This window comes from Sceloporus undulatus, chromosome 6, assembly GCF_019175285.1.
Source record: "Sceloporus undulatus isolate JIND9_A2432 ecotype Alabama chromosome 6, SceUnd_v1.1, whole genome shotgun sequence".
Taxonomy (NCBI): domain Eukaryota; kingdom Metazoa; phylum Chordata; class Lepidosauria; order Squamata; family Phrynosomatidae; genus Sceloporus; species Sceloporus undulatus.
Window position 1 is genome coordinate 107104364 of NC_056527.1, and position 27545 is coordinate 107131908.

The 27545-nt window shown below is 43.0% G+C and overlaps 1 protein-coding gene across 2 annotated transcripts in view; it reads left to right on the forward strand.

Moving 5' to 3' along the window:
* The first annotated feature begins 429 nt into the window (after positions 1–429).
* The window catches only part of LOC121934300 (C-Jun-amino-terminal kinase-interacting protein 3-like), a 36567-nt gene continuing 9451 nt past the window's right edge, over positions 430–27545 (forward strand). Inside the window, exons 1-18 of one of the 2 annotated variants that reach the window (XM_042474668.1) lie at positions 430–1716; positions 6681–6801; positions 8816–8886; positions 8997–9082; positions 10259–10346; positions 10989–11097; positions 11927–12014; positions 12576–12682; positions 12883–12934; positions 13201–13353; positions 15292–15340; positions 15548–15678; positions 18637–18690; positions 19143–19313; positions 20374–20491; positions 21218–21301; positions 21614–21667; positions 23736–23898. In XM_042474668.1, coding sequence (XP_042330602.1) covers positions 1417–1716; positions 6681–6801; positions 8816–8886; positions 8997–9082; positions 10259–10346; positions 10989–11097; positions 11927–12014; positions 12576–12682; positions 12883–12934; positions 13201–13353; positions 15292–15340; positions 15548–15678; positions 18637–18690; positions 19143–19313; positions 20374–20491; positions 21218–21301; positions 21614–21667; positions 23736–23898 — 1999 coding nt within the window. In that variant the 5' untranslated portion in view covers positions 430–1416. Of the gene's footprint in view, positions 1717–6680; positions 6802–8815; positions 8887–8996; positions 9128–10258; positions 10347–10988; positions 11098–11926; positions 12015–12575; positions 12683–12882; positions 12935–13200; positions 13354–15291; positions 15341–15547; positions 15679–18636; positions 18691–19142; positions 19314–20373; positions 20492–21217; positions 21302–21613; positions 21668–23735; positions 23899–27545 lie in introns of those variants that run through there. The other variant, XM_042474669.1, reaches the window with a different exon arrangement.

The window sequence follows — 27545 nt, forward strand, 5'->3', positions numbered from 1 at the left end:
TGATGATGGCAGAAAGTTAATACTAAGCTCCTTCGACACCCTCCTCCTTTCTCTCCAGCCCGGCGGAAGACTCTAGCACGCCATTGGCCACCGGAGTGGCACCTCGGCATCCGATTGGCCGCCCTTGGCTCATTCCTCGTTAGCTATTGGTTGGCTGAGGGGTTCTGTCCCGCCTCCCTTTGGTCTTGGAAAGTGAGCCGAAGTTGGGAGCGGAGTCTTGTCCGCCGGCGGAAGTTGGGGAAGGGACCTGGGTCAAAGGGGGCATTTTTGTCCTCCGGGCGGGTCACTGAGGCCGCTCCTGGGGTTCCAGGGAGAGAGGGTCCTAGTGGTTAGAGCAGGAAAAATTATATTGGTTATATATATTGGTTATATATATATATATATATATATATATATATATATATATATATATGTGTGTGTGTGTGTGTTTCTGGGGGAGTGGAGCCTAGTCGTTAGGTAGAGGGTCGCCTGGGCCCTTGGATGCGGAGTGGAGGGCGCCAGAGGCCGAGGACTGGCTTTCTTCGTGGGGGAGAACTAGAGCTCCCAAGGCAGGGCAGTGATACTCATCCTGAGGGGAAGGCTGCAATTCAACAGGGGAAGGTCTTGAGGGGCAGGCAGCAATTTAACAAGGGAAGAATCAAGGGGGAAGGCGGCAATTCAACAGGTGAAGAGATCTTGAGGGGAAGGCAGCAATTTGACAGGTGAAACTTCTCGAGTGAAAGGCTGTAATTCAACAGGTGATATCTTGAAGGGAAAGCTGCAATTCAACAGGTGAAGAGGTCTTGAGGGAAAGGCAGCAATTCAACAGGTGAAGAACTTCAGTGGAAGGCAGCAATTCAACAGTGATGGAATCTTGAAGGGGAGGCAGCAATTCAACGGGAAGATCTTGAAGGAAAGGCAGCAATTCATCAGGGAGGCTCTTGAGGGGAAGGCAGCAATTGGAGAGGTGAAGCCTCTTGAGGGGAATTGCAATTCAACAGGTGAAGAATCTTGAGCGGAAGACTGCAAATCCAGAGGGGAAGAGGTCTTGAGGGGAACTGCTATTCAACGGGAAGAATCTTGAGAGGAAGGTGGCCATTCAGCAGGTGAAGATCTTGAGGGGAAGGCAGCAATTCAACAGGTGAAGCTTGAAGGGAATTGCTGTTCAACAGGGAAAGCTCTTGACGGGAAGGCTGCAATTCAACAGTGGGACCTCAAGGAGGAAAGCAGCAATTCAACAGGAGAAGCTCTTGAGGGGAAGGTGGCAATTCCACAGGTGAAGCTCTGCCGCCTTCTTGAAGTGGTTACAGACCTTGGCAACCTGAGCAGAATATATATATATATATATATATATATATTTGCTCTAACCACTAGGAAGGGCTCTTTTTCCCTGAGACCCACGGAGGCTGGAGGGTGTAGTGGTGAGAGCTATTCGCCATGGAAGACCCTGAGGAGACGTTTGGCGGTGATGGGGACCCCAACCCGGCCCCCTACGAGGAGCTGGTCTCTGCCATGGCTGGTGGGCTCTATGGGGAGCTGGAGCGGCTGGTCGGGGCCCATGGGACAGGGGCAGTGTCAGGGCTCTTGCCTCAACTGGTCTCGGTCCTGGAGTCACTGCAAGGGGCCTGCGGACAAGTCCGAGAGCGGGACCAGGCGCTGGAGCGGTTGCGGGATGACCGGCTCCGACTCCTGGAGCAGTACGAACGGGAACGGTCCGGGCGCAAGCGGGCCGAAGAGGTAGGTATTGAACACCAACAGTCAGGTTTCTCCTTGGGAAAGGCTGTGTCCACACGGCAGAAATAATCCGGTTTGGCAGCGCTTTAACTGCCACAGTTCAGTACTATGGAATCCTGGGATCTGTAGTTTCTTGTGGCACCAGAGCTCTCTGACAGAGGAGGCTAGCTGTCTCGCAAAACTACACATCCCAGGTTTCCTTAGCACTGAGCCATGGCAAGTCAAAGCAGTGTCAAGCTGCATTATCTCTGCAGTGCAGATCCAACTGAAGTAAGGTTTCCTGCATGCCTATAGGCTGCATCCACACTGGAGAGATAATCCAGTTTGACACCACTTTAGCTGCTATGGTCTCCTGCGATTTGTGGAATTCAAAGAAATAGCCGTGATGGTCTGGAAAATCAGTATCTTGCATCACCTTTGAGACTGACTGAAAGGTAGAAGTTGGTAGTTTCCAGCTGCTACCAACTTCTTTCTTTCAATTAGTCTGAAAGGTGATACAGGATCCCTTTACATACTGAGATTTATACAGTAGTTTGTTGTGACAGGAGAACTCTCTGACAGAGAAGGCTAAATATCTTGTTGTTATATGCCTTCAAGTCATTTCTGATTTATAGCCATCCTAAGATGAAACTATCATGGTTTTTTGGGGAAGATTTGCTCACTGCCATCCCTTGAGGCTGAGAGAGTGTGACTTGCCCAAGGTAACCCAGTGGGTTTCACAGCCGAGCTGGAAATTGAATCTTAGTCTTCACAGTTGTAGTCCAGCACTCGCACCCTTACACCATCTTGGCTTTTTCTAGATTTCTCACAAAACTACAAATCTCAGAATCCCATAGCATCGAGCCATGGCACTTAAGCAGTGTCAAAGTGGATTATTTCTGCAGTGGGAATGCAGGTGCGTTACTTAGTTGGATCTGCGCTGCAGAAATAATGTGGTTTGACACTGTTTTAACATCTATGGCTCTGTGCTATGGGATTTGGAGTTCTGTGAAGTATTTAACCCACCTTTGTCAGAGGTCCTATGATTCCATAGCACTGAGCCATGGCAGGTAAAGTGGTGTCAAACTGCATTATTTTTGGAGTATAGATTCAACCCTACAAAGACATACTGGTTGATCAACTTCCCGCCGGCATGGTCACTATTCAGGTCCTTTCTCTTCTTCTGCCTGTGAGCAACTGGTCTTTTTCTTTGTCAGAGCTGATAGTTGCCCAAGTTGGCACTTTGTAGCCAGAGACAAGGGCATGGGTTTTCTTTGCCCTCGGAACCACAATGCCATCCATGGTCTTTTTTCCAGGAAAGGTTCCTCTTATTATGTAGAGCAGTGCTTCTCTGGACCTTTGGTCTTTAAGACAGTTTGGATTTTATTTCTCAGAATCCTTGGCCCTGGGCCATGCTGACTGAAGCTTCCAGGAGTGTAAGTCCAAGGCTGCGTTTGCACTGTGGAAATAAAGTTTGACACCCCTTTAACCTCCATGGCTACCACCGCGTAGAAGCATGGGATTTGTAGTTCATTGTGGCACCAGAGCTCGCTGACAGAGAAAGGAAAATACCTCGCAAAAGTATAGCTCTCATAGCATTGAGCTGTGGCAGTTAAAGCAGTATCAAACTGTATTAGTCATATAGTGCAGATTGGGTCTGAAACATCCAGAGATGTGGTTCTCAAACTGTAATCCTCCAGATGTTTGGAACCTGAACGCCAGAATTGCTGACCAAAGGCCTTGCTGTCTAGGAATTATGGGACTTCAAGTGAACAAAAGAGAAGAAAGGAAAAAATGTTATCAGGGAAAAAATGAAGCATCTTGGTAAGCAGAAATAAAGGTTCCAGGCAAATGTTGCAAATTAATTTTAAGCCCCCTCCCCCCCTTTTTTATTCTAGATTGCAGGTGCGAATCACAGATGAGCTTAGACTCCAGTTATTTATTATTATTAACCTTTATTTATAAAGCGCTGTAAATTTACACAGCGCTGTACATACATTCTTTTTAATTGGACGGTTCCCTGCCCTCAGGCTTACAATCTAAAAAGGCTCGACACAGAAGGAGAAGGGAGTGGTGGTGGGGAAGGGGCCTGTCTAGTAAGATAATACATATAAAGCAATACAGGAAATGATTGAATAAAACAGACAACAAAAGAACATCAAATAGCAAGTGAGAATTATGCAATGCCTGGGAACGCTTCTCTGAACAGGATGGTCTTCAGCTCCGTTTTGAAGCTGGTTAAAGAAGTTCCCATTAGTAGTAGTTAGTGGTGAGGTATGATAGGAGTTCCAGTTGGCAGCATTTAGACAGCCATAAATTCTCCCACTTTGGCATGAATTCTCCACCAAAGACTCAGGAGTGAAGTTAGCCTAAGAAACTAGGAAGGAACAGTTGATCTTACAATGTACAGAGATATGAATAACGTGGTCCCCCACAGATTTCTTTTTGGAATTGGTGCATTTTATCCATTCTTGGGTCCAAAACGCATTGCAGAAATAATCCCATTTGAAAATGGTTTAACTGCCCTGGGTCAATGCTAGGGAATTCTGGGAACTATGGTTGTGTGAGACATTTAGCCTTCTCTGTCAAAGAGTTCTGGTGCAACAATAAACTACTTTTCCCAGGATTCCCTAGCACTGAGCCAGGGCAGTTAAAGCAGTCTCAAACTGGATTATTTCTGCAGTGTATTTTGGGCCATAATTGATCTGGAGTTTGGGATTTGGTGACCAAGCTTGCCGTTGATACCAGATTATTTAGTGTGATGCCAAACTCTTTAAAGTGATGAAAACAAAAGGAAATTTATCTAAAAGAATCTCTCTGATATGGGAGAATGGGCATTAAAGCACCTATAAAGTGATCTAAATGCAATAATAACAATAAAAATCTGGCTTCACATAGAAGTGATGGGGATCTTAGTTGATGGTGACTGAATAGGAAAGTGATCTTGGTGTGATGGACAACTCCTTGAAAAATGTGATCCTAGCATATGTAGCTGCTTTTAAAAAGGTGAATTCCATGTCGGGATTCATTAGAAAAGGAATAAAAGATACAACTATGGATACTGTAGTGCCTTTGTACAGTTTTTTGAAGCAACTGTACTTGAAATCCTGTGTATTGCTTTGGTCATCACACCTGCGAAAGAAAATGGTAGAATCGTAGAGTTGGAAGAGACCGCAAGGCCAGGGCTGTCCAGTCCAACCCCCTGCCATGCAGGAAATCTCAATCAAAGCATCCCCAACAGATGGTAGTATTGGAAAAGGTACAGGAAAGAGTAATTGAAATGCCCAGTAGCTTGGAACACACATACATACACCTCATACTACTAAACTATAAAGCCCCCAAACTTTTCCTGATAGGAATGTGATGAAAAAATGTATAAAATTCAAAGTCATCTAGTGAAGCTACTTGGTGGAATATATAGATGGAACAGATTAATAAAAAACAGAAGCTGGCTTTTAAAAATCATGACAGGGTGGCTTTTACATGGGATGTGTTTTAGATTACAGATATGTTTTTTAACTTTTATATATTTTTAACTGTTGTATGTTTTGAATTTTAATTTTTATTGTTTGCACTGGGTTGTTTTAATTGTTTTTTTTTTTCCAAAAATGTTTTTATCTTGTGAGCCACTTGGGTCCCTTTTTTGGAAAAAGCAATATAAAAATGCAATAATGTAATAAATAAATAAACGAAAAGAAGTACTTCACAATTAGTAATTAATTAATCTGTGGAGCTCACTGCCACAAAATGTAGTGATGGCTTTAAAAGGAGAACAGACAGGTTGATAATAGCTGTCAATGGCTAGTAGTTATGGTAGCTATATTACTTGAGGCCATAATTGTCCACTATTACCAGGGACAAAATGTAGGACAAATTCAAGACCAAACTGTAGGACAACTGCAGGACAAAACTCAACCCAAAATGTAGGACATTTAAGGTCTTCCATTTTTCTTAAATGTCCTACATTTTGGGCTGAGTTTTGTCCTGCAGTTGTCCTACAGTTTAGTCTAGAATTTGTTCCACATTTTGTCCCTGGTAATAGTGGACCCCCTCAAGTAATATAGCTACCATGATTACTAGCCATTGACAGCTTTTACTTTACACACAGCAAGTCTCTAACCTAAGAAATTGCATTAGTGATATTTTCAGCTATATTACTTCCAATATCAGTCACCATTGTTAGGATGCTAGTGTACTCATGGCTTGCTTATGGGCTTCCCAGAGGAATCTAGTTGGCCACTGTGTTTAGAATAGTGGAAAGGATTGTGTTAGAAACTGGAATTCTACTGAGGGGTTCTACCCTTATGTTTTCCTGTATCACCCCTACACCCCTTGCCCCCGATCAGTTACAGTAGTTGCCATTGCAGTATCCAGTTTAATTTTGCTTTGAATAAAACAACATTTCCCTTGTTTTGTCTTATACTTTGTGGCCTCTCAGTTTCAGTGGATGTCCTTGCATTTCTGTACACAGTGAAAAGAGGCAGGAGCAGGGAAACAACAGTCCTTTTCATACTGCCAAAATTTTTTAGAAACTTTGTTACATTTCCAGAGCTTAGAAAAGTTTTTAGAGGGACTGTAGCTCTCAGCTGTACTAGTGGCCATGCCAGCTGTGAGATTCTGGAAGTTGCCACTTTTCCTAGTTCTGCAGATTTCTCCCTAGTGCCTTTACCTTTACCTCTTCGCTTGCTGAGCTGAAAAGTGGAAAGAGTTTCTAAGCTCTTTTTGATAAAGGAAATGAACCATAAGCCCTCAGATTTTTTGTCTTTATTCAAGGTATTGCCTAGCTTCAATTTGCTGTGTAACCTGGAGTTAGACAAGGCTGACTGCCAAGCATTGTTGGAAGGGGATACCGGAAAAGCCGTGATAGAGAAATGAAAGAGATCTTCATGGGTTCAGAGAGAACAACTTCTAGCCCCAGCAGTACTCTAGGATTGGGTGAAGAGGGCATAGGCATCATTTCCCCAGACTCTTTGGTTCTTTTTCTGCAGCGGTTCATGGAGCTGGAGGACGCCATGGAGCAGGAACGCAAGGCGCATGTGATAGCCATGAACCGGCTTGAAGGGCAGACCCGTACCTTGGATGGGAAAGCAAGGAGCTACGCTGATCAGGGTGAGGCTCATGCACATGGAGCCCATCTAACCTTGTATACCTTTAAGTTGGGGTGTAGAACACATGGCCCTGAAAATGACAGGTTCCGATGACTCCCTAGCTAGGGCTGATGGACAGTCACAAGTTGTCCTGTTTATTAACAACCATCCCATGGTTCTTTGCAAGCCAGATGACAAACATTTTGCATTTGGTAAAAGATGTTGGATAAACTCTCTCTCTCTCCACTAGGAGGATGCTATTTGAGAAAAGGTGTAGGGATGGCTGAATTCAATCGGAAATCCTCCTGCTGGTGTATTCTGCTTCCATCTTCCGCTTGCAGGATGACTTACCACCCACTCATGCCTATCCCAAAACACAGACATGCCGAGTCCTGCACCATCCTTCCGTTTCTTTGAGTCTGACACTTGAGAACTCTGGCTGGGCCTGCCTATCCAGTTTGCCAAGACTGGGGTGTAAGGGAACATAGAGCTGCACAATATTGTCTGTGTGCACCCTTTTGTTCTTTGAGCCACATTTATAACTGTGTATGAATACCAGGTGCTGTAGGCTCTATATCAGAGGGAGTAACTGGCAAAACTACCTCTGCGTATCCCTTGCCTAAGAAAACCCTGTGAAATTAATGGGGTTGCCATATGTTGACAAGAGACTTAAAGGGACATAGACACACACAAATATTCACAGAAGGAAAACACAGAGCAACTAGATAGCAAACCAGATGTGTTCTCTTCCACCTTATGTCTCTCTCATTGTAACACTATATGTATTCATTATTTATTGAATGTATTTACACCTTGCCCCTCAGCCAAAAAGACTCTCAGAGAAGCTTACAAATTGTTTATTTATTTTAAATATTTCGGTATTGCCTCCCAGCCCACAAGGGCTCTTGAGGCAATTAACAAATAAAAGCAATTAAAACAGTACGCAGATAAAACATTTTCAAACAAAGTAATTTCAGACATTGAAAGCCATGCGAAAACAAACAGTTTTGGCTGCCTGTCAAAAGCTCAAAGGAGATGGCATCAGCCTAACTTCCTTCGGGAGGGAGTTCCACAGTCAGTGTGCTTCTATTGATAAACCACTGTTATGTATCCAACAATACAACTTCATAAAGAGTTGGGAAACACCACAGAGCTTTGTCTAATGATTTCAAATTTCAGACAGGCTCATATGGGAGTGGGTGGAAATTTGATAATTCCCTTCCCTCAGACTTATCTTTTAGAATTTGGAGTTCTCCAAATAAAGTGGGGAGCAATAAATAAAGTCCTCATGACCAAAAAGTCTAGACAAGTTTGAAGTACTAAATGCGAGAAAGAAAAGAAAGTACTGTTTCAAATAGTGCATTGGATGCCCCTGGATGTGATAGTGGTCCCTGTTGAATGAGATGGTTTTAAAAAGACATATGTTGTTGTGTGCCTTCAAGTTGTTTCCAGCTTACGACTACCCTAAGGCAACCCTATCATGGTATTTTCTTGGCAAGATTTGTTCAGAGGGGACTTGCCTTTGCCTTCCTCTGAGGCTAAGAGAGTGTGATCACCCAAGGTCACCTAGTGAGTTTCCATGACTGAGTTGGGATTCAAACCCTGGTCACCAGAGTCATATTCCAATGTTCAAACCACTAGAGCACCTGTAGAAAATACATTGCCTAAGCCTTTTCTATCCTGGAGCCATCCAGTTGTAGCTGCCATCATCCCCAACCAGTAATGCAAGGATACAAGGCTGGTGATCCAGAATGTTGGGAAGTTTTCACAAACAAATCTTCTGTTTAAAGAAAACAAAACATTAAAAGGTTGGCTTTGTTCATCACTAACTTACATTGAGCAGCATGTCCATTTGATTCCAAAATGGCTTACTCCTGTTCTCTTTCCCTCACTACATGAAGGACAAATAGTATACAAGTGGCACTTTTGAACACTATTTGTGGTCCCCCCCCCCCATTTGAAGCTAGTTTAAGTGTATTGTGTAAACACAGGTATGTCACCACTACCCCTCTCTTCCTGTCCCTTTCTCTTCATAGTGGCCAGCCTGGAGGAGCAAAAATCTTCATTGCTTAAAGAGCTCTCAACTCTCAGTCAGACCCACTCGAAGGTATGTTTGGCCAGAAGCAATCTTTTCTAGGCTGCTGTCTTCTTTCCCTCCACCCTCCTTGTCCCTCCCAAGAGGGACCATATTTTCACTTCATCCTCTATTCTGTACAGATGATGCAAAACTACAAGGAACTGAAATTGCAGAGGGCATCGGCTGGTATGGGTCAAACTGGATCTTCATCTGCAGAGTTAAAAAGGTTTGGAGGAGGCAGTTGCCATGGAAGGAAGACATTGTGCAGTTAGTAAGCAAGATGGTGATCCCCGGATTTGGGAAAAGTTACTTTTTTGGACCGCAGCTCTCAGAATCCCCCCAGTTCAGCATGGTCAGTGCTGGTGGGATTGTACAAGTTGTCTGCTATGGTTCCATCCTTTGGAAATCTGAGACTTACAGTTTCATGAGATACTTAGAATTCTCTAGTACATGTCCTTGAACTAAAGCTATATGGCAGAGAATTCCAAGTACCTCATGAAACTACACATTCCAGGATTCCATAGGGTAGAACCATGGCACTAAAGTACTGTCTGCCCTTTCTTTACGCAGGGGATCCGTTCCGGACTTCCTTGTGTAAAGTGAATTCCGCCTATGCTCGAGCTCCATTTAAATGAATGGGGCTCGTGCATGTGGTGGCACAGTAGTGCGTGCATGCCACAGGCATGCACCCCATTATTTCCTATGGTATGCACTGCCCCTTCTCCCAGCGCAGCTTTCAGCATATGTCGAAGGCCGCATAAAATGCACCCATGTATGACGCAGGTGCACTGTAGTATCAAAGTGTTATAATTGTGTGATGTTGATAGACCCAATGTAACTTTCTCCAGACTCTGTTCTCACCCATCTAACAAGAGGAAGAAAAGTTTGCATCTGAAGTGGTGCAGTGTTGCTGTCCATTCCCTCTTCTTCGGCCTCTACCACAGTGGCCATTCATCTGCATGCGGTTTCCACCCATTTCCACAGGGAGGGAAAGAAGACCTTAGCTATTGCTAAAGCAGTGTCAAACAGTGTAATTTCTGCTGTGCAGATGCAGACCTAATTACGGAACATCATTTCCCCACTCTCTCTTTATTAGTCTTTAAAATAAAATAATTGATAAGATTCATCCTGTTCTCCCAAAGCTTTAAGATTGATGGAGATTCCCTGGGGTCTTTCTCTTTTTGTTGTTTGCTTTAGCACGTGGCAACACTGATCTCCTTTTAGAAGGTGTTCCTGTGCAGTATTTCCACTTAACTATTTTCTTGTTATTGTTTGCTGCTTTAATTGCATATGTTGACAACATCACTGGTTTTAAGGTGGTTAGGATAGGAAAGAAAGATGAATATTTTCCAGGTAGTAATGAAGCAAACCCAATAAGGTTTTCTCCACCTTTGCTGGGCAGATTGAAGCCCCCTCCGCTCCGGATGTCCCCTGAATTTCTGTCAAGAACGTCAGAGTCTGGACTTCCTGAACCATCTCGTTCCCCAGAAGTAAGTAGCTTAGCTTGGACTCCAAGCTGTTTGTTGTCTCTTGGCAAATGGCAGCAGTGGTGGGTGGGAGAGCTGCATAGAAGCAGAGGTGTTAAGGCAGCTGGTTCCTGGGGAAAGTTATCTTAATTCCCAGAGTCTTCCAGCCAGCATGCCCTCCACTGAAGGGAGTCCTAACAAAAAGGATTGTTAGTAAGAGAAAAAGCACTAACTAAATCTAAATAAAGGAAATAAGGCATACATTTAGAAAGTAGGCACAATGATATCAGTAATATAACTTCAGTAGCAAAAGAGAGTTACAAAACAATGATGTCAGTGACCAGTAGGAGAAATATAAAAATACTCTGAAAGAGATTAAAACATAAACGAACAAAAATTGTGAGAGGACAGCCAAATACACAACATGTTATAGAGGCGAGAGAAAAACTTGGCCACAAAACACAAACTGAGGAAAACAAATCAGTAAATATAATGGTAACAAAGACATAACTAAACAAGGTCTGTGGAAACAAATCAATAAACTCCAATATGGAATATAATCTGTAGAATGAACACTGAGAAATGAAGGGAGATGAGGAAGAATTATCTGTAATGAAACAAGCCAGTTATGTACCCCTTCTGTGTTTTTTCATCTGTCTCCCACAGGAACCTGGAGAGATCCAAGAGCTTCCCCATTTGAAAAAGATGTCTGAGAGTGACACAGAAAGGAACTCTTTCCCCTTGGCACAAGAAATGGTGCAGCCTGAGAAGGATGGTATGGAAGGAACCATTTCTTTCTTTCTTTTTCTTCCTTCCTTCCTTCCTTCCTTCCTTCCTTCCTTCCTTCCTTCCTCCTCCTGACTTTCTTTCTCCATCAACCTCTCTCTTCCTTTCTCTCCTCCTCCCCTTTTATAAGATTAAACTTTACTTAGGCGGGTTACAAACCGCCATAAAGTACGGCGCTCTGCGCGTACTAGGGTAGGAAGGGGCCGTATTAGGTTAGGAAGGTTCTTACCTTCCTGACGGCTTTTCCTCCCAGTAACGCGGGAGCGCGTACTTTTTTGCGGTGCCCATCCACATGGGCGCCCCATTTTTACATATTGGACGCTGTGCGTCCAGACGTGTCGCGGCGGAAGTGACGTCACGAGGGCGCACTCCACCTCGCGCGCCACTTCCGCCTTCCAAAAAGGAGCGGCATTTCGCCGCTCCTTTTTTGCTGCGCAGGAGCCTCGCGGTCTGGCAGCGGGGCTTCCTCGGCAGCGAATGGCGGCGGCGGGAAAACGGCCCCTTGGGGGCCGTTTGTAACCGCCATAGTATCTATTGGACCATTGTTCTGCCTATCCAGTATTTTTTCCCTCTGATTGGTTGGTAGCTCTCTAAGATGTTTGGTCAAGATCTTTCCAGGACTGGGCAGCAGAGCTAAATATCAACACCAAAGTACCACAAAGATTTTCCCCCAAAAGGAGCAATATTTGTATAGGTTATATCCAAAGGACTACAGAGAGATTAATAAATTACAGATAGTGATCTATAGAAATGATAAATATGTTGTGTTCTTCCACCTTACCCCCCCCCCCCCCCCAAATTCCTTCTCTCATCATTAGCCTCTCCTGCTCATAGGCAGTGTTTTGACTTGGATGACCTTGTAAGCTCCACTCCAGAACTGGGATCTGACCCACAGCAAACAAGCAGGTAAGCAGAATGTGTTCACTTATTTAGAGCACAAAATGCATATTATGAAAACCTCATTGGCTTCTTGCTCACTTGTTCACTGGCACTTACCTAGCAGGGTAAGGAAACCTTTTGGCTTTTCCTTCCTCTCTCTCTCAACCTCAGCATGAACTTCCCATCCTCTAATCTCCTGATGTTTCCTCTGACCCTTCACTGTATAGGTGCTCTTATATGAGAAGAGTTAGCCCTTCTAGCTATCATGCTTGCTGCTTTGGATAACAACATACAATTGAGTGTGATGGCCAGACAGGCAGCTTCTCTTTTTTCACACTTTCCCTTCTACAAATGAAATTTTGAAAGCACAGCAGTCATAGGATGCAGAGCGAGGGTAGTATTTTGAGGATTATACCTCTGTGTTCCTTTTTCTCCTGGGATCCCACACATACACAATCCCATGTTTTCCCATTGGTTTTTTTCTACTGTGGTGTCAGACATGTGTGTGCATGGTTACCAGGAAGGGGGTGGCAGGGTGGGAACTCTTGTCTGTCTATTTGTTTGTTTGTTTGTCTGTCTGTCTCTCAGCCCCTTGAGTACCACCCTCGAGCGCAACACGGTCTCCCTTTTCGCCGAGGTCTCGGGCCTCAGCCCTGAACTTCTCAGTGATATGGACGACGGTGCCGATTTGCAGGGTGAGTAGTGAAACCTCTTGTTCACTCTTGTTCTGCATTCTTTCCCCACTGGGAATCTATTGCCCCAAAGAGCCTGAAAATCTTGGCCTCACTCCTGAATTTCAGTCACAAGCTGAAAAGCATGCTTCCCATCCTCCCAAAAATGTGTTAACTCTTTGCTCTAACAGCTCAGTGATGTCACCATTTGGCTATCTTTACAGGGGATGCCTTAGAAACTCTCATGGCAGAAAACACTAAGCTGCAAGAGGAACGGTAAGAATTATTTTTTGCTTTCCTGGCCTAAAGTGATGGGACTTGGATCCCTCTTTTCCCCCCTCTATGGAAGGAAATGCCGTTGTCTGTTGTGGTTAATGGTGCTGGACTTAACAGAAAGTTAAAAGAAACATAGATCCAGCCATTCCCAGCCTATTATAGCAGCCCTGCCATACAACAGTCTCAGTTAGGTTATACCTTGCATTTTTGCAAACCATCAATCTCAAGTTTAAAGTCTTTGGTATCCATCTCATTCCTTTCTCCAGGATTGCTCTGGATACTGCTCGGCGCCATCTCATTGCTCGTGTGGAAGAGCTTACTGAAGAGCGTGAGTCACTGCAGATGGAGCGCGAGGGGACACTGGGGGCTCTGAGCCGCTGTCAAGCCCAGCTGAAGGAGGCTGAGTTGGAACTTATCCGGTAAGATCTGGTCATAGTACTTCCTTTCATTTGTACAGTCAATCTGATTTGTCTACCGAACAGCACTGGCTCCAGTAAAGCAGAGGAGAGCAATACCTCATAATAGCAATACAGAGCAACAAATCTTTCAAAGGTACTAAAGAAAAATGTAGGTATTTGGAGAGGGGGGGCTTTTTCATTTATTTTCCTTTTATTCCTACAAAAACCCAGCAAAGTAGTTAAGTTGGTGGGGAGAAGATGATTCACACATAGTCACCCAGTAAACAGTATGACAGACAGAAGATTTAAACCTCAGCCTCCCTGGCCAAAGTCCTGTGTTCTAACCAGTGCTTGTCTCTAACTAAGAACATGGTGTGACTCTGAGGTGAGCAACTGTAGCCTTTCCATTGTGTTTGAGCCACAGCTTCCATCATTTCATACCATTGGTGGTGGTAGTTAGGGCTGAGTGGGAGTAGTAGGCCAGAAACATTTGAGGGGCCACAGTTGCCCATCCCTGATTTAACTAATGAAGAAAGATGTTGCCTGATTTCCACATGTTAGTTATCCTTTATATTTTAACAGTCTGTGTTGTTTGTGTTTCTTTGGTTTGCATCGTCCAGTCTTCTCTGAATCAGTGAGATAGGAAGAATCCACACAATATAGGTTTCTCCCTATCCTTTCCCAGAGGTAGGCAGGAACCATGTGATCACAAATTGAATTTGGCTGGTCCTTAAGCTGTTACTGTTCAGTCTTATTAGTTCTTTTCCGGCCTCTGCTCAGAGCAGAACAACTTCCATTTACTCCTGATTCTAACCAGTCTTCTTCAGCTCTATTTTAGCTCTGTTTTTCTTTCCAGTCTCTGTGCCCTCTGTGTTGCCAGGAAAGTAGGCATACAATAATAGTACAAGTTGAGTATCTCATCTGAAATGCTTGAGAAGTGTTTCAGATTTTGAAATATTTGCATATACATAATGAGATATCTTTGAGATGGGACCCAAGTCTAAACCTGACATTGATTTATGCTTCATATATACCAAGGGTAGGCAACCTGCGGCCCGTGGGCCGGATGCGGCCCGGCAAGGCCTTGGGACCAGCCCCAGCCCGGTCCTGCCGCCGATTGCTGCCGGGGCCTTTGGGGGGCCATTTGCTATTAGAGCCTTAGAAACATGCATTTAGATTAACATTTTTTTAAAAATCAGCAAATTTTTTCGCGTGTCCTCCATTTTTTTAAAAAAAGTGTCTTCAATTTGAAAATTTTGTCCTACATTTGTCCTGGTTCATTTATATATTTAATCTTTTTTTAAAAAAAATTATTTAATTATTTATTTTTTGGCTTCGGCCCCCCAGTTGTCTGAGGGACAGCAACCCAGCCCCCGGCTCAAAAAGGTTGCCTACCCCTGATATATACCTTATACACATAGCCTGAAGGTAATTTTATACAAATATTTTAAATAATTTTGTGCATGAAATAAACTGTGCGTACATTGAACCATCAGAAAACAAGGTGTCACTATCTCAGCCACCCATGAAAAAGTTTTGGTCTTTGGAGAAATTCAAATTTTAGATTTTCAACTAAGCGATATTCAACCTATAATTAAGGTAGAGTATACAGACTTGTGTGTTACTTCACATATAATGTATTACTCCTTTGAAAAGCAGGAGTAAGGTCTTGAAAAAGTAAGAGTAAGTTCTGACTGAAAACATCTTCATGTGTTACTTCAGTTACTTAATAAGTCATCGTGTGTCTTTTATTTGGTAGCTGGTGCTCCTAACCATTGTCTGTGTAATTAGTTAAGAAAAATCCAGTTTGTGTTGAGCTAGCCATGTGACTGAGGATTTCTAAATTAAAAGGGAAAGAGACACCACTCCCATCCCAGGATATCAACTTCCCATGATTATAATTTTAGTTTTTATAAATCTGTGAGCATATATTTAAACCATTCATTCTTCTTATTCCAGGATCCGACAGGAGTTTGAGGATACGAGACGTTCAAGCGAGGAGGGGGAGGTAACTAGAGCATCCACTGCTGGGACATGTCATGACTGCCAAGGTTGCTGGGTTTTGAGGAGTGCAGATAGGGACCAAGAAGCGTTCCCCAATTATAGGATAATAGGAGAAAAGTGGGAGTCGGGACTCTGGATCTCACTCTGAGGAAAGTGTGAGCGTGCATTCGTGTGTGTGCTGGTGAAGCAGCATCATTGTCTTCTTCCTCAGGCTGAAGGAGGCTCATCCCGACCCCAGAGATTCACCCGAGCTGAGATGGCAAGAGTCGTGATGGAGCGTAACCTCTACAAGGAGAGGCTGATGGAGTTGCAGGAAGCTGTTCGACGTACTGAGCTACTAAGGTCTGTGGCACTGAGGTTCTGACAGGCCCTGGGACTCTTGAAGGGAGGAGGAAGATGGGTTTCTCTCCCTCACGCTCTCTGAAGAAGTTGCTAACTTGAGTGATTGCTGTTACCACCATTATTACTGCTTGATAACTTGCCATTGTCTTTGGCTACCTGAGCACTTTTCCACTTTGTAAAAGCCAAAAATAATTTGGCTGTTATTGAATCAAACCATAAATCGTTGTGGCCCTAATGTGTTCCACTAGAAATCATTACAATAAAATCCAAAACCCACAAAGCGGTGTTATTTTTATGGGCTAAGCAAAATGCACAAAATACATTTATTTATTTAGAGTATTTATATCATACTCTTCAGCCCCAAAGGCTCTCATAGTGACTAATAAATTGTTAATTTTACAGTTCCCTTCCCTGATGCTTACAATATAAATAAGACACAACACACAAGGGAAAGGGAATGGCAGTAAGAAAGGGACTTCCGGTCGGTAATGGCGTCGGACGGAGCAAAGGGCAGGGCAGCGTTATGCATATACAAAGGTAAAAATTTCATTTGGACTACAATTGGCAAGTTTTACCTATACAGTAACTAAATGTTTTTCCACATGTAACAGTACAAAGACTTCTTGAGAAATTCAGTGTTCTCTGCCTAAGAAAGGGGCAGTTAGCTCTGTACAGCATAGAGTTTGCCTGCATCTCAGTGGAAGTTACTTTGCTGCTGCTAATGGATTTGAAATATGATATGTATTTTACTGCCCTTTGTTCCTTGTCTCCACATGGCCAAGAAGGGGAGTAGCCTTTGCCTGCATTGCTATCCTTATGTCATCTTTAATTGACAAGAGAAATAACACCTGTGGCAGAATTTATGCCTGTGACTCTAACATTGGCCTGGGACAGACCGCCTGAATAGAGCGGCCTGCTGGTGGCCTTTTTTCTTCTGGAAGGAAGCCACAGCCACCAAACCCCGTGGCTTCCCTGCGGAGGAAAAAGAATCTAAAAAAGCTGCAGGAACGGTGTAACAAGTGCACCACCGGCGCACTCTTTACGTAAGTGCCACGCAGCAACGTTCGGACGCCATGCGGCGCTTACATAACAATGGCATCGCCTGTGTACACAGGGCGCCTCCATTGTTACACTGTCCATACGTTCTAGGGTTAGGGACTGTGTGGTTGCCATGCTGGTACACCGTTTTATGGCAGTATGTACCACGCCATTGTCACTTTTCTTCTTCTGTATGATTTTTAACATCTTTGCTTGATGAAGAAATTAGTGAAGCTTCTAAAGCTTGCAGGATATATTTTGTGCATTTTGGTTGGCCAGTAAAGATATTCCTGTTTTGTAGATTTTGGAATTTTGTATTTGTATTTTGCTGCATGGCCAAGCCAGTTAACTCTGAAAATGTGACATTGTTAGGTGTATAAAAGGTCACAGATCTTCCTCCATGTCCAAAGCTTGCAAACATTACCTTTATGGACTGCTTCCTCAGAATCCCTCAACAGGCATGGGAAGCTAGAGGATTCTGGAAATATTAGTCCAAAAAGTTAATTTGTCCAAACTCTTTAGACTAGTAGTACAGGAGAAAGTTTCTTTTCTTTTCTGTTTTCTTTTCTTTTCATTCTTTAATTCTCTTTTGGTACCTTTATGCTGGCTGTTACAACATGTCAGGGTAAGAGACATGGAAGAGAGTTTTCTTTCTTGGCTGACAAAGTAGCAGCAGCACCCAAATAAGTGAGAGCAGAAGGGAATTAGGAGTTTTGAGGTTCTTGAGGTAAGAAGTATGCGTTACTGAAAGTTGTATTCTCAGTCAGAGTATTATGAAAGTTAGCAAGGTCATTGCTAGCAGCCAAGTGCTATCCAAAAAGTCCTTTTGCTCTCCCCTAAGGTTGGCTAAACTTTTGCTCCTTGTGGAATAAACCAGAAGCTGCAGGACTTTTGCTAACCTCAAGCTATAGGCACTGTTCTGCAAAAGCACTCCATGATTGCCAGGCCAATATTTATGTTATCTTTGATAGTTTGCCTAGAGAGCTAGTATGTATTCATATTTCCTACCAAAGTCAGACTAGCTCTCATTTGTGGTGGTGATGGGGCAAAAAGTGTGCCTCAGGATGTTGCTGGACTGCAATCCACAGCATTTTTACTACTCATTATTCTGGCAAGAGTTGATGGGAATTGCAGTCCAACAACAGCTGAAGGGCCATAGGGGCTGGAATCCTAGTGGTTAGTCCCAGCTACTGAACATTCAATGAATCAGTTGTTGAATGATGAGTCAATGCATAGGTAAACCCAATGGTTTCAATGGCTCCACTGTAGTTGAGACTGACAGGAGTATGTAGGCCAGAAGTGGACAACTGTGGGAGGCTAGGAGGCCATATTAGCTTCTGATGAAACTTTGGGGGGCCACAACCCCACTACAAAAAAGAAGAAAAAAGGCACCAGTTTCCCTCCTAATCCTATCTAAGGGACATTTTTGTCATTTTAGACCCTCCTGGCCCATTTTAAGCTCAGGAGCAGCCTTTTTTAAAACAAGAAGTAATCAGAAGTAACTCATTTTACTTCATGCTTTAACAACGGTCTTTTTTGAGCCTAAAGGGGTGTGTATTGGGGGAGGGGGAGAGAATGTGACAAAAATGACCCCGCATCCCTTGGAGGGCATTTGGGGCATTTTTTGACCTTTGGTGGGTCCTGAGAGCTACAAAAACAGCTGTTGTACTGCAATTCTCATCAATCTTTGCCAGAATATGCAGCTTGAAAGGTACACTTTGCCCACCCCTGACTTAGGTCCTTATTCCCGCTCCCATTAAGTGCTTTTCTGTGTTTTAAAAGAGGGTAGAAAATAACCAGATATGTATGTTGCTGTCTGGTTCTGTTTTCTAGCCTTGATGACTAGAAATTAGCTGATAAAACTATAAGAAGAAGAAGAAGTATCAGTGTGCCTTTTAAACAACATTTTTTTCTTCCCAGGGCTTCACGGGAGGAACAAGCTGTTCAGATGAAAAAGTCGTCTTTCTGGAAAATGTAGGTGCTATCTAAGCTCTGTCCCTCTAAACACAGCTGTCTGCACTCCAGTATACTGCACTGTAGAGTTTCTTATTGGGTGCAGAGCATAGCTGAGAATCTCTCTTTTTAATTAAAAAATTAAATGAAATAAAAAATGAAGTGAAGCAAAGCTATGTGAGAGGACAATGCCATGTGAAACCACAAAAGATTTCTGTTTGTATGGTGAGGACTGGAGAGCCTCTGTTGCCTTTTTAGCTGCTAAGCCTAGACTAGAAAAGAGAACAGATTTCTACAAACCTGAGAAGTGTTATATCTAGTTTGGTTTGTTTGTGTAGAGTGCAAAGTACCACTGCTTTCAGAGCCGAAATCTGTGTTTCTTTACTGTTGGACTTGTATAAACTTTCCAAAGAGATAGTTAGCACTCTTTTCCAGTACACATTAGTTTTCCTCTCTTTCCTCTTCCCATGCAGCTTTGATCGTTTATTCAGCCCTTCAGACTCTCTCGAGAGATCACCTGCTTCCCCACTGCCTCCAGGGAGGTCCCGGTCTAGCCCCAGTGGCCGCAGTGAACTGGGGAGAAATGGGGGGCAGTTGTCTCCAGCCTTGAGATATATCCCACGAGCTACCTCACCCACCGCTGAGTAAGTGGTATATCACCTGAACATTCGGAAGAACTTCACCATAAGAGCTGTTCAACAGTGGAATGGATTGCCTTGGAGGGTGGAGGGCATCTTTCAAGAGTGCTTTAGTTATGTATTCTGCCATGGTAGAGGTTGGACCTAAGTGGTTCCTGTGGTCTCCATCAACTTTAGGATTATTATTATTATTATTATTATTATTTGTAGAAGTAGTAGTAGTAGTATATTTGAGTTCCAAATTGGAACTCAAATCAGCTTATAGTTTTAAAAATGCAGTTAAAAACATACAAATGTAAATATTAAAATATATTTAAACTGTACAGTATTAAAACACATTATTCATTAAAAGAATCAAAATATTGTTTAAAAGATAAAAAAGTACAATTGAAACAGTACAGAGGCCTCCTTGTGCGAATCATCATTTGTGCTTCTTCCACGCATGCTGCTATGGTGCAAGGAGAACCGTGCAGTTCATCCGGCTCAGTATTGTCTGTTTCAGCTGGAATCAATTCCCCAAGGGCAGTCTTCCCCCACTTGGAGCTCTTCCAGTGGCTTTGACTACAGTTTCCACCATCCTCACCTGCCCTGGCTTGGGAGGATGTGGTTGTAGCCCAATGAATGTGGAAATCTCTAGACTGGAAAAGGCTGTCCAGTATCCTGGGTACATACATACCTTTCTATTACCTAAGAGCAGCTGGGCATTCTTTTTCCCCTTTTTTGTTCCCCCCCCCCTTTTTTTTTTTTCTTTTTTACTGGGGGATGCTGAGAATTGAGCCTGAGGCATCTGTTTGCAATATATGCCCTCTTGCCTACTGGGCTAAGACCTCTTTCTGCAGAAAATGATCCTAGTTATAGGACTGGTCCATCTTGCCCATGACTGATTGACAAGACATCTCCAACGTCTGTGTCAGAAATAATCTACTTTGGGCAACAATTTCATGCTCTTGCTCCTGAGTAAATCCCAGCAGAATCTATGCAGTTTATATTCTTTAGCTGTATGCCGAGTAGATTAGCATCCATGACTGTATGTACCCTCCAGCTATCAACCTCTGTGTCTCTACAGGGCTGACACCTCCCCACAGCAGAAGCGGCAAGAACTGTATAGGGAGATTCGCTCACACATCTGGCAGGAGCATGGCCGGGCACAGATCCATGGATGGAGCCAGCCACCTGAGCTCCAGGTGAGCATCCTTGCACACATGCTAATATTTGATTAATTAATTAACCAATCCATCCATTCATCCATGGCTGCATGTAGCTATTGTCCTCCATGTTGATTGATTGGTTAATATCTTGCCATTCTTCCAATATGAGACTCAAGGCAGCTAACTATTTGGGTTAGAACCAAATACTGTTAAAACTATGGCTAATAAAAATATTTAAAAAACAATTAAATAGGTCCATTAAAACAAACTGTTAGGTTTTTAAAAAGCAGTTAAAATATAAAAAAGCAATGGTGAAAGGGCAAATATAAATGCAATACAACCTAGTTAAAAGATTTTCTACACCAGGCAGTTCTCACTCAAAGGCTTGGATAAACAGAAGGGTATTTAGGTCTTCTTTATAAATCCTGTTCCAAGCAGCTAGTCCTCACAAATTGGGTTCAAAGAAGAATAGCATAGGGAATTGACATTGTTATGCATGATTGTATCACATTGATGGTTGTCACATCCGATGGTTTTGGTTAATTTTCCAACATTTGATGAAGGAATAATAGTGCCCCTATAGAAAAGGGAGCCATATGTATTTGGTCCTGCATGATGTAATGTGGTCAAGCGAGGCAGTGGCTTTGACAGCCAGTATTTGTTTTCTTCCATCCCTATAATGAAATTCATTCTTCCTTAGGGACTAGCAGTCCATAAAGTTAAGTTTCCACATGTTTAAGTTTGGTTCTTCTTTCATTGTAGGGTCAAGATTTATCTCCAAGGGGCACCAACATCCCTGCACTTGTTCAGTTACGGATGCTGGATCAGAAAGATCCCAGTACCAAGGTAGTAAAGCATAATGTCTTCAGACATTGGGTAAGTGGGGGACACTTACCTTTTTTCCAGCTGACTTGAGTTTCAGTTTAGGAGAAACAGACTCTATGTAGATAGGACCATGGGCTGAGAGGAAATGTTTTTTTAAAAAACCTAACTGGCACGTTTGCAGCCCTCTTCTGGCATAGCTGTTTGCTCCACTTTGAGAATTACTTAGCCAAAACTTCTGATTGCAGATGAGATGGGGATGATGCAATTGCAAAATTATTCTTAATAGGAGAGGCCATCAGTCTCAAAGGCTTACTCGTGTCTCTTTTCTTGCAGCTCTGGTGTGCTGCAGCTTCACTTGGGCCTGAGTATCAAAAATTGCTAGAGGTGGTAAGTATTTATGTTTGAGGCTAGGAAGGGGGTAATTTAGCTTTCAGTTTTGCATCGGATAGTAAACACTCCCTGTTATCTAGGGAGTCAAGCAGATGGGCAGAAAAGAGTGGCCTGAAGCTGCTTCTGAAAGCGGGCTGAGACCCTGCTGACGCTGACTGCATTGATTGCTCCCAAAGCAGTCTGCATACGCACGCCATGACCACACATGACAGCATCAAACCACACTGCTGGGTATTTTTTTAATTCCCCACCACTACTATCCATGTTGCACCATCACAGAAACACACCACCAGTGACTCCTTGATGCCTTGATGCACTTCTTTAACCAGCTTCAAAACGGAGTTGAAGACCATCCTGTTCAGGGCAGCGTTCCCAGGCATTGCATAATTGTCACTTGCTATTTGATGTTCTTTTGTTGCCTGTTTTATTGAATCATTTCCTATATTGCTATGTATTTTATATGTATTATCCTACTAGAGAGGCCCCTTCCCCACTACCACTCCCTTTGTGTCGTGTCTTTTTGGATTGTAAGCCTGAGGGCAGGGAACCGTCCAATTAAAAAGATTGTATGTACAGCGCTGTGTAAATTTACAGCGCTTTATAAATAAAGGTTATTATTATTAATAATAATAATAATAATAATAATAATAATAATAATAATAGATGCCGTCCCATTGGATGGCAGCCCCCTTTTGATTGGGCACAGAGTCGCACCTGTGGGACCTCCCCCCCCCCCACCGGGACAAGTCATTGGAGCAGAGGTATGCCCAGTGCACAATCATGCCCCCTTCACCCATGCCCATCTTGGACTGTCTGGTTTCTATATTTTGTACTTGAAGCCATTGGAGATGTCACACTTTTTTGTATTGCTGCCCTTACTGCCGGCTCCATCCTTTTTAAATGCTCACTTGCACCAGTGACTTAGGGCTTAGGGTTAGGGTTAGGATAGAGCATTCATTTTGGACCAGTTTCATACCGAGATGTTTATTCAGGGTCGAAGGTATGAACTTTCTGGGCTAGAGTGGTCCATTTCTGCTTCTTTTTAGTCAAGCTTTTCCTCCCTTAGAGCAGCCACGGCACAGTTTCCAGCTACTTCAGAGGTATTCATCATCTAAATGCCATGCCCCCAAAATGACTTCTTTTGGTCTGTCTGTTTGAGGCTTATGTTGGCTTTCAGTTTGGAGTGTTTTTACCATCTCGTCTGGATGAAAGTCACATGACCCTCCAGATGTGGCTGGGCAGCAACTCCAAGCATCTTTAGCTAGCATAGCAAGTTGAGAGAAATGTAGGGAGTTGTTGTCCGATAATATGTGGAAGGTCCCTCCAACCTACAGCCCCCTTCATACTTCAGTTATAGCACTATGGTTCTGGTGTAAATGCCGTGACAACATCCTGTGGAATCCTAGGGTTTGTAGTCTGGGAAGGTGCCAGAGAGCTCTGGCTTAGATTTCTAAATGCCTCACCAAACTACAAATCTCAGGATTCCACAGGATGTTTGCATGTTATTTAAAGTGGAGTTGTAGAGCTATAATTGGATAGTATGAAAGGGCAATGAATCAGTTTTTTAAATTCTTTCTCTTGTCAGTGTTTTGTTCTTCTCTAATGACAGTTTTCTATTTTATATGGTGGCTTTATTATTGTTATTTTTTATCTTACATTGCTTTGGGGGTTTTGCTTATTTTAATTTTAGTTATCTGATATCTTGGCAGTCCAGCAGTAAAAATTATTGTCCAGTAAAACTTATTGTCAGGAAGCAAATTTAACTCAGCCCCTTTACACTGGCATGGCATGTGTCAGTTTCCAGATGTTACTGGCTTACATAAATATTTACTCTGCTTACATTATGCAGCATGTCATGTGCCACATGGTGAACATGAAGGTGGTAGAGTGATAGTGGAATAAAATACAAATATGTTTCCATTTCGTTTATGTGTCTCTCCCATGTAGCCCAATAATATGTGTGAATATTGGCAGCCCTGGAGATAATTAATAATAAGCACTAAGGTTACAGTTTAAGAATTGCTGCCCAAATGCTTGCTAACCCCTCCTTTTCTCTGACTTATAGGGTAGCCCCCACCAGCGCATCACAGGCAGCTCACAGCTCTGGGTGGCTGCAGGAACCCACTCTGCAAGTGAAGTGACTCTCTTTGATGCCCAGAACTCAAACCAACTCCTGGAACACTTTGTCTTGCCTGGAGTTCACATCTTCTCCATTGCCTGTGTGCCTGGTCAGTACAAGGAAGGACAAGGGAGGCATCTGAGAGGGACAAAAAATAAATAAATCAGATTTTGTAAGATTTCACTGGGCTTTATCTAGGAAGTACGGGAGAACAGTGTCGACTTCAGAGCTGGATTCTGACTTTGTGGCTTCTTTGCAGTAACCTTTCTTCCTCGGTTGCGGTTAGATCACAGGGAGGAAGGAATCAGTCTGTTTTCTGGTCTGTGTTATTTAAATGGATATTTTCTTCCTAACTCTTCCATGGCCTGGTCCAGTTACTTTGTTAAGGCTGCAGCTGCCAGAGTTTGCATCTGTATCCATCAAAGCTAGTGAATGTGATGGCTGGTGCTGTTGTGGGTGATGGGAGCTGTAGTACAAAGTTTACTTCCTTGTGCTGTTCTGTTCTGCCCAATTTCCACAGTAATCTGCATTTTTTTACAAATGCATGAAGTATATTTACATATGTATTTTTATCAATTTCTTGTAAATATGATCCAGTACATATGATTCCCCTTACATTACAGAAATACAAAATATGAAGGGCCCCTGCTTTCTTTCATGCTTATTTGTCCAGGCAGCTTGGATCACATTGGTCTATTTCAAAATATGAATTCAAACAAATTCCCAGGCATCCCTAAAACAGTATTAGTTAATACACAGAGAGAGGGGGCAGGGAAGAGGGGAGGAATATACTTAATTTTTTTTCCAACAGCAAGTCATGTTTCAGTTATGTTATACAAAGAGCTACTCCTGCCATTGTGTATGATTTTGGTACCTGCATGATGAAGTAGAGGTAGTAGTTACTATTGTTGTTTTTAAACAAATGTCAGCTCATTTATATTTTCAGAGATCAAAAAGAGAATTCTGGCTCAAATATTACCTTGGCCCTGAACTTAGCAGAACGGCTTTTCTCAGCCTGGTGCAATCCAGGAATATTGGAATGTAACTGTTATTGTTTCCCATCCAGCATGGCTGAGAATGACGGGGGTTGTAGTCATATACATTTGAAGGACAATTAACAGTTCCCCATCCCTGCTGTAAATGTTCAGATAATTGGCATGTGGCAAATACTGCCCCATCTTACAGTGTCTTTGGTTTACTGAAATAATGCTTACAAAATGTTCTGAGTACTCAGTATTTCATATAGTGCATCCCTGCTCCTAAGTGCTTGTATAATTTTAGAAGTATTCCTGAAGGAGAGATGGCACTGTCTTGCACCAAGTCAAATCACTGGCCTAATTGTTCGGCAGTGACTGCTCTGATTGTCAGCTGCTGCCTAAGTTCCCAGGCAAAGGTCTTTCTCAGCCTTGCCACATGGAATCCTTCAAGTGGAGATGCCAGAGGTTGAGCCTATAGAAATTTTCCTGTATGTAAACGGTTCCCATTCTGTTCCTGGATTATGACTGCACACCAGGAACAAAGTACACACAAATGGAGCTGATAAATGTGGCATGGGCACAGAATTGACAACTGAAGGAGAGTACAAAGTTTAGTAATAATGATAACGATAATAGATATCTCTGAGGAAATGACACATATATTTTATGCTGGACTTATTTGTGCAGAATTTGTTACTGGGAAGGAAAAACTGTAACTTAGGAATAAAGCTGGTTCTCTGTTCCTATCCACCCATGCTTATATTAAGTGTTTCTGCCTCCATGATACAGTTGCCATGAGTCAGGAACGACTTGAAGGCACACAACAGCAACCTTATTTGTCAGCTCAACAAGGCTCCCACATTATCTTACAGAGATCTGTGACAAGGAAGAGAAAAGTGTGGCCTGAAAGTTTCTGCTAGTTTTCCAAATACAGTGCTTCCTCGGGTTACGAAATTAATTCGTTCCGCGGCCGCTTTCGTAACCCGAAAAGCCTTCGTAAGCCGAAATGCCATAGGCGCTAATGGGGAAAAGCCGCGATTCCGTGTGAAATAGCGCCGAAAAGCACCAAAAAATTTTTCGTAACCCGAAAAAACATTCGTAACCCGGAACAATTATTTCCTATGGGATTTTTTCGTATCCCGGAAATTTCGTAACCTGGGTATTTCGTATCCCGAGGTACCACTGTATCTATCTATCTATCTATCTGCTCCCCCTCCCCAAGGTAAATATGAACCCAGAAGTATCGGGAGGAATTGTTTGACACTTGAAGTCTGTTCCTCCTCCCTACTTGTTTCAGGCCCCAAATACCTTATTTTAGAAACCAGAAGTGACCATCCAGTGACTTCCTGAATTTCAAATAGACCTTTGCTTACTTCAAACAAGCCAGTGTCATGAGTGTGAGGAGAATAACATTTAAACAGCAGGTTGCTGGAAGCACTGTTTGCCATTTTGGGATAGGCTTCCCTCCCTCTGGAATGGGGTAGTGGTGGTGGGAGGGGTGTAGCTTGCCAAGTTCTGGAGGAGGGTGAAAATAGCACCCAGGGAAATTGCCTGTCCCTGATTTATAAAAAGATAGTGCTAGCCTTCAGGAAAGTTCTTAGACACAGGTGACGAGCTGTTTTTTTCTTTTTCCTTTTAATTGTATCTTCTTTTACTGCTGTAATCTGCTTGGATTCCTCAAGATTAAGTGGAATATAAATTAAACTTTGTCCCATCTCCCTTGCTGCCTCATATCTGCAAGGTCCTGCCTCCCATACCTACCTCAAAACTCACCATTATCATTATCTTTTTAAGTTCCCCCTCACCCTGTAAGGCAAAAAAGCCTCCTGATCCTCTGTTGAAAACACCCTCCTGTAACTATCAGCCAATGTCCAACAATCTGTTTTTAGGCAAGGTTATAGAATGTATGGTTTCCTCCCAGCTGCAGAGATTCCTATACCAAATTAATTTGGTATAGAGAGCTGCAACCTGAGTGCTAAGTGGTTACAGGAATCACACAATTCCCCTTTTCCAGTAGCTCCATTGGCTGCCAGACAGAGCACATCTTTTTTTAAAAGTCTGCCTGGCTCTGGAGATCCACAGGATAGGCTTTCTTTCAGTTCCACCACATTCACTGGTATGGTTCGTGGGAAGATGGCAGCCTCTAGAATTCCCTCCCTAGGGAAACTAGGGTAGCCTTCTCCTTGCTTTCCTTCTCTTGGCAAGCGAAGACTTTTTTTTTTAAATTCACTCAGGCTTTTAGAACTGAGGGCTTTTGGGTAAGGGGTGTAAGAGTGCTGTATTGTTTTAAATTGTACTGTTGTAACCATTTTTTAAATCTTTGCAAAGTGTTATGTTTTATATCATTTCAGTATGGTTATAATTTAATTCTATTTTAATTTTGCCTTTTTGTTTGTAATCTTTTTAATTTGTAAACTATTTTAAGCCCCAGTCTTGGGGGGGGGGGAGGAAGTCGAGTGGTGGTGGTGATGATGGTGATGATAATTCACCCTCTGAATTCTTGTTCCCAACTGTAACCCAGCTTCAGGTATTTGAGATAACTTTTGCCAGTTTTCCTTACTGTCTGCTTTAGGTTGTAAGCTGTTTGGGAACAGAGCTCTGTGTGTTACTCTGTAGGGAACCAGCTTGGTATTCTAACTACTTTAAAGATTATTTAGTTTTGTACACTAGGAGAGCTGGAGTGGTCAGTACCGCTAGAGAAAGTTTGTAAGATTTCAAGGCAGTCTCTCCATTTGCTGTTGTGCTCCCTGACAAAATTGTTTCCTCTTCTCTGTGGCTG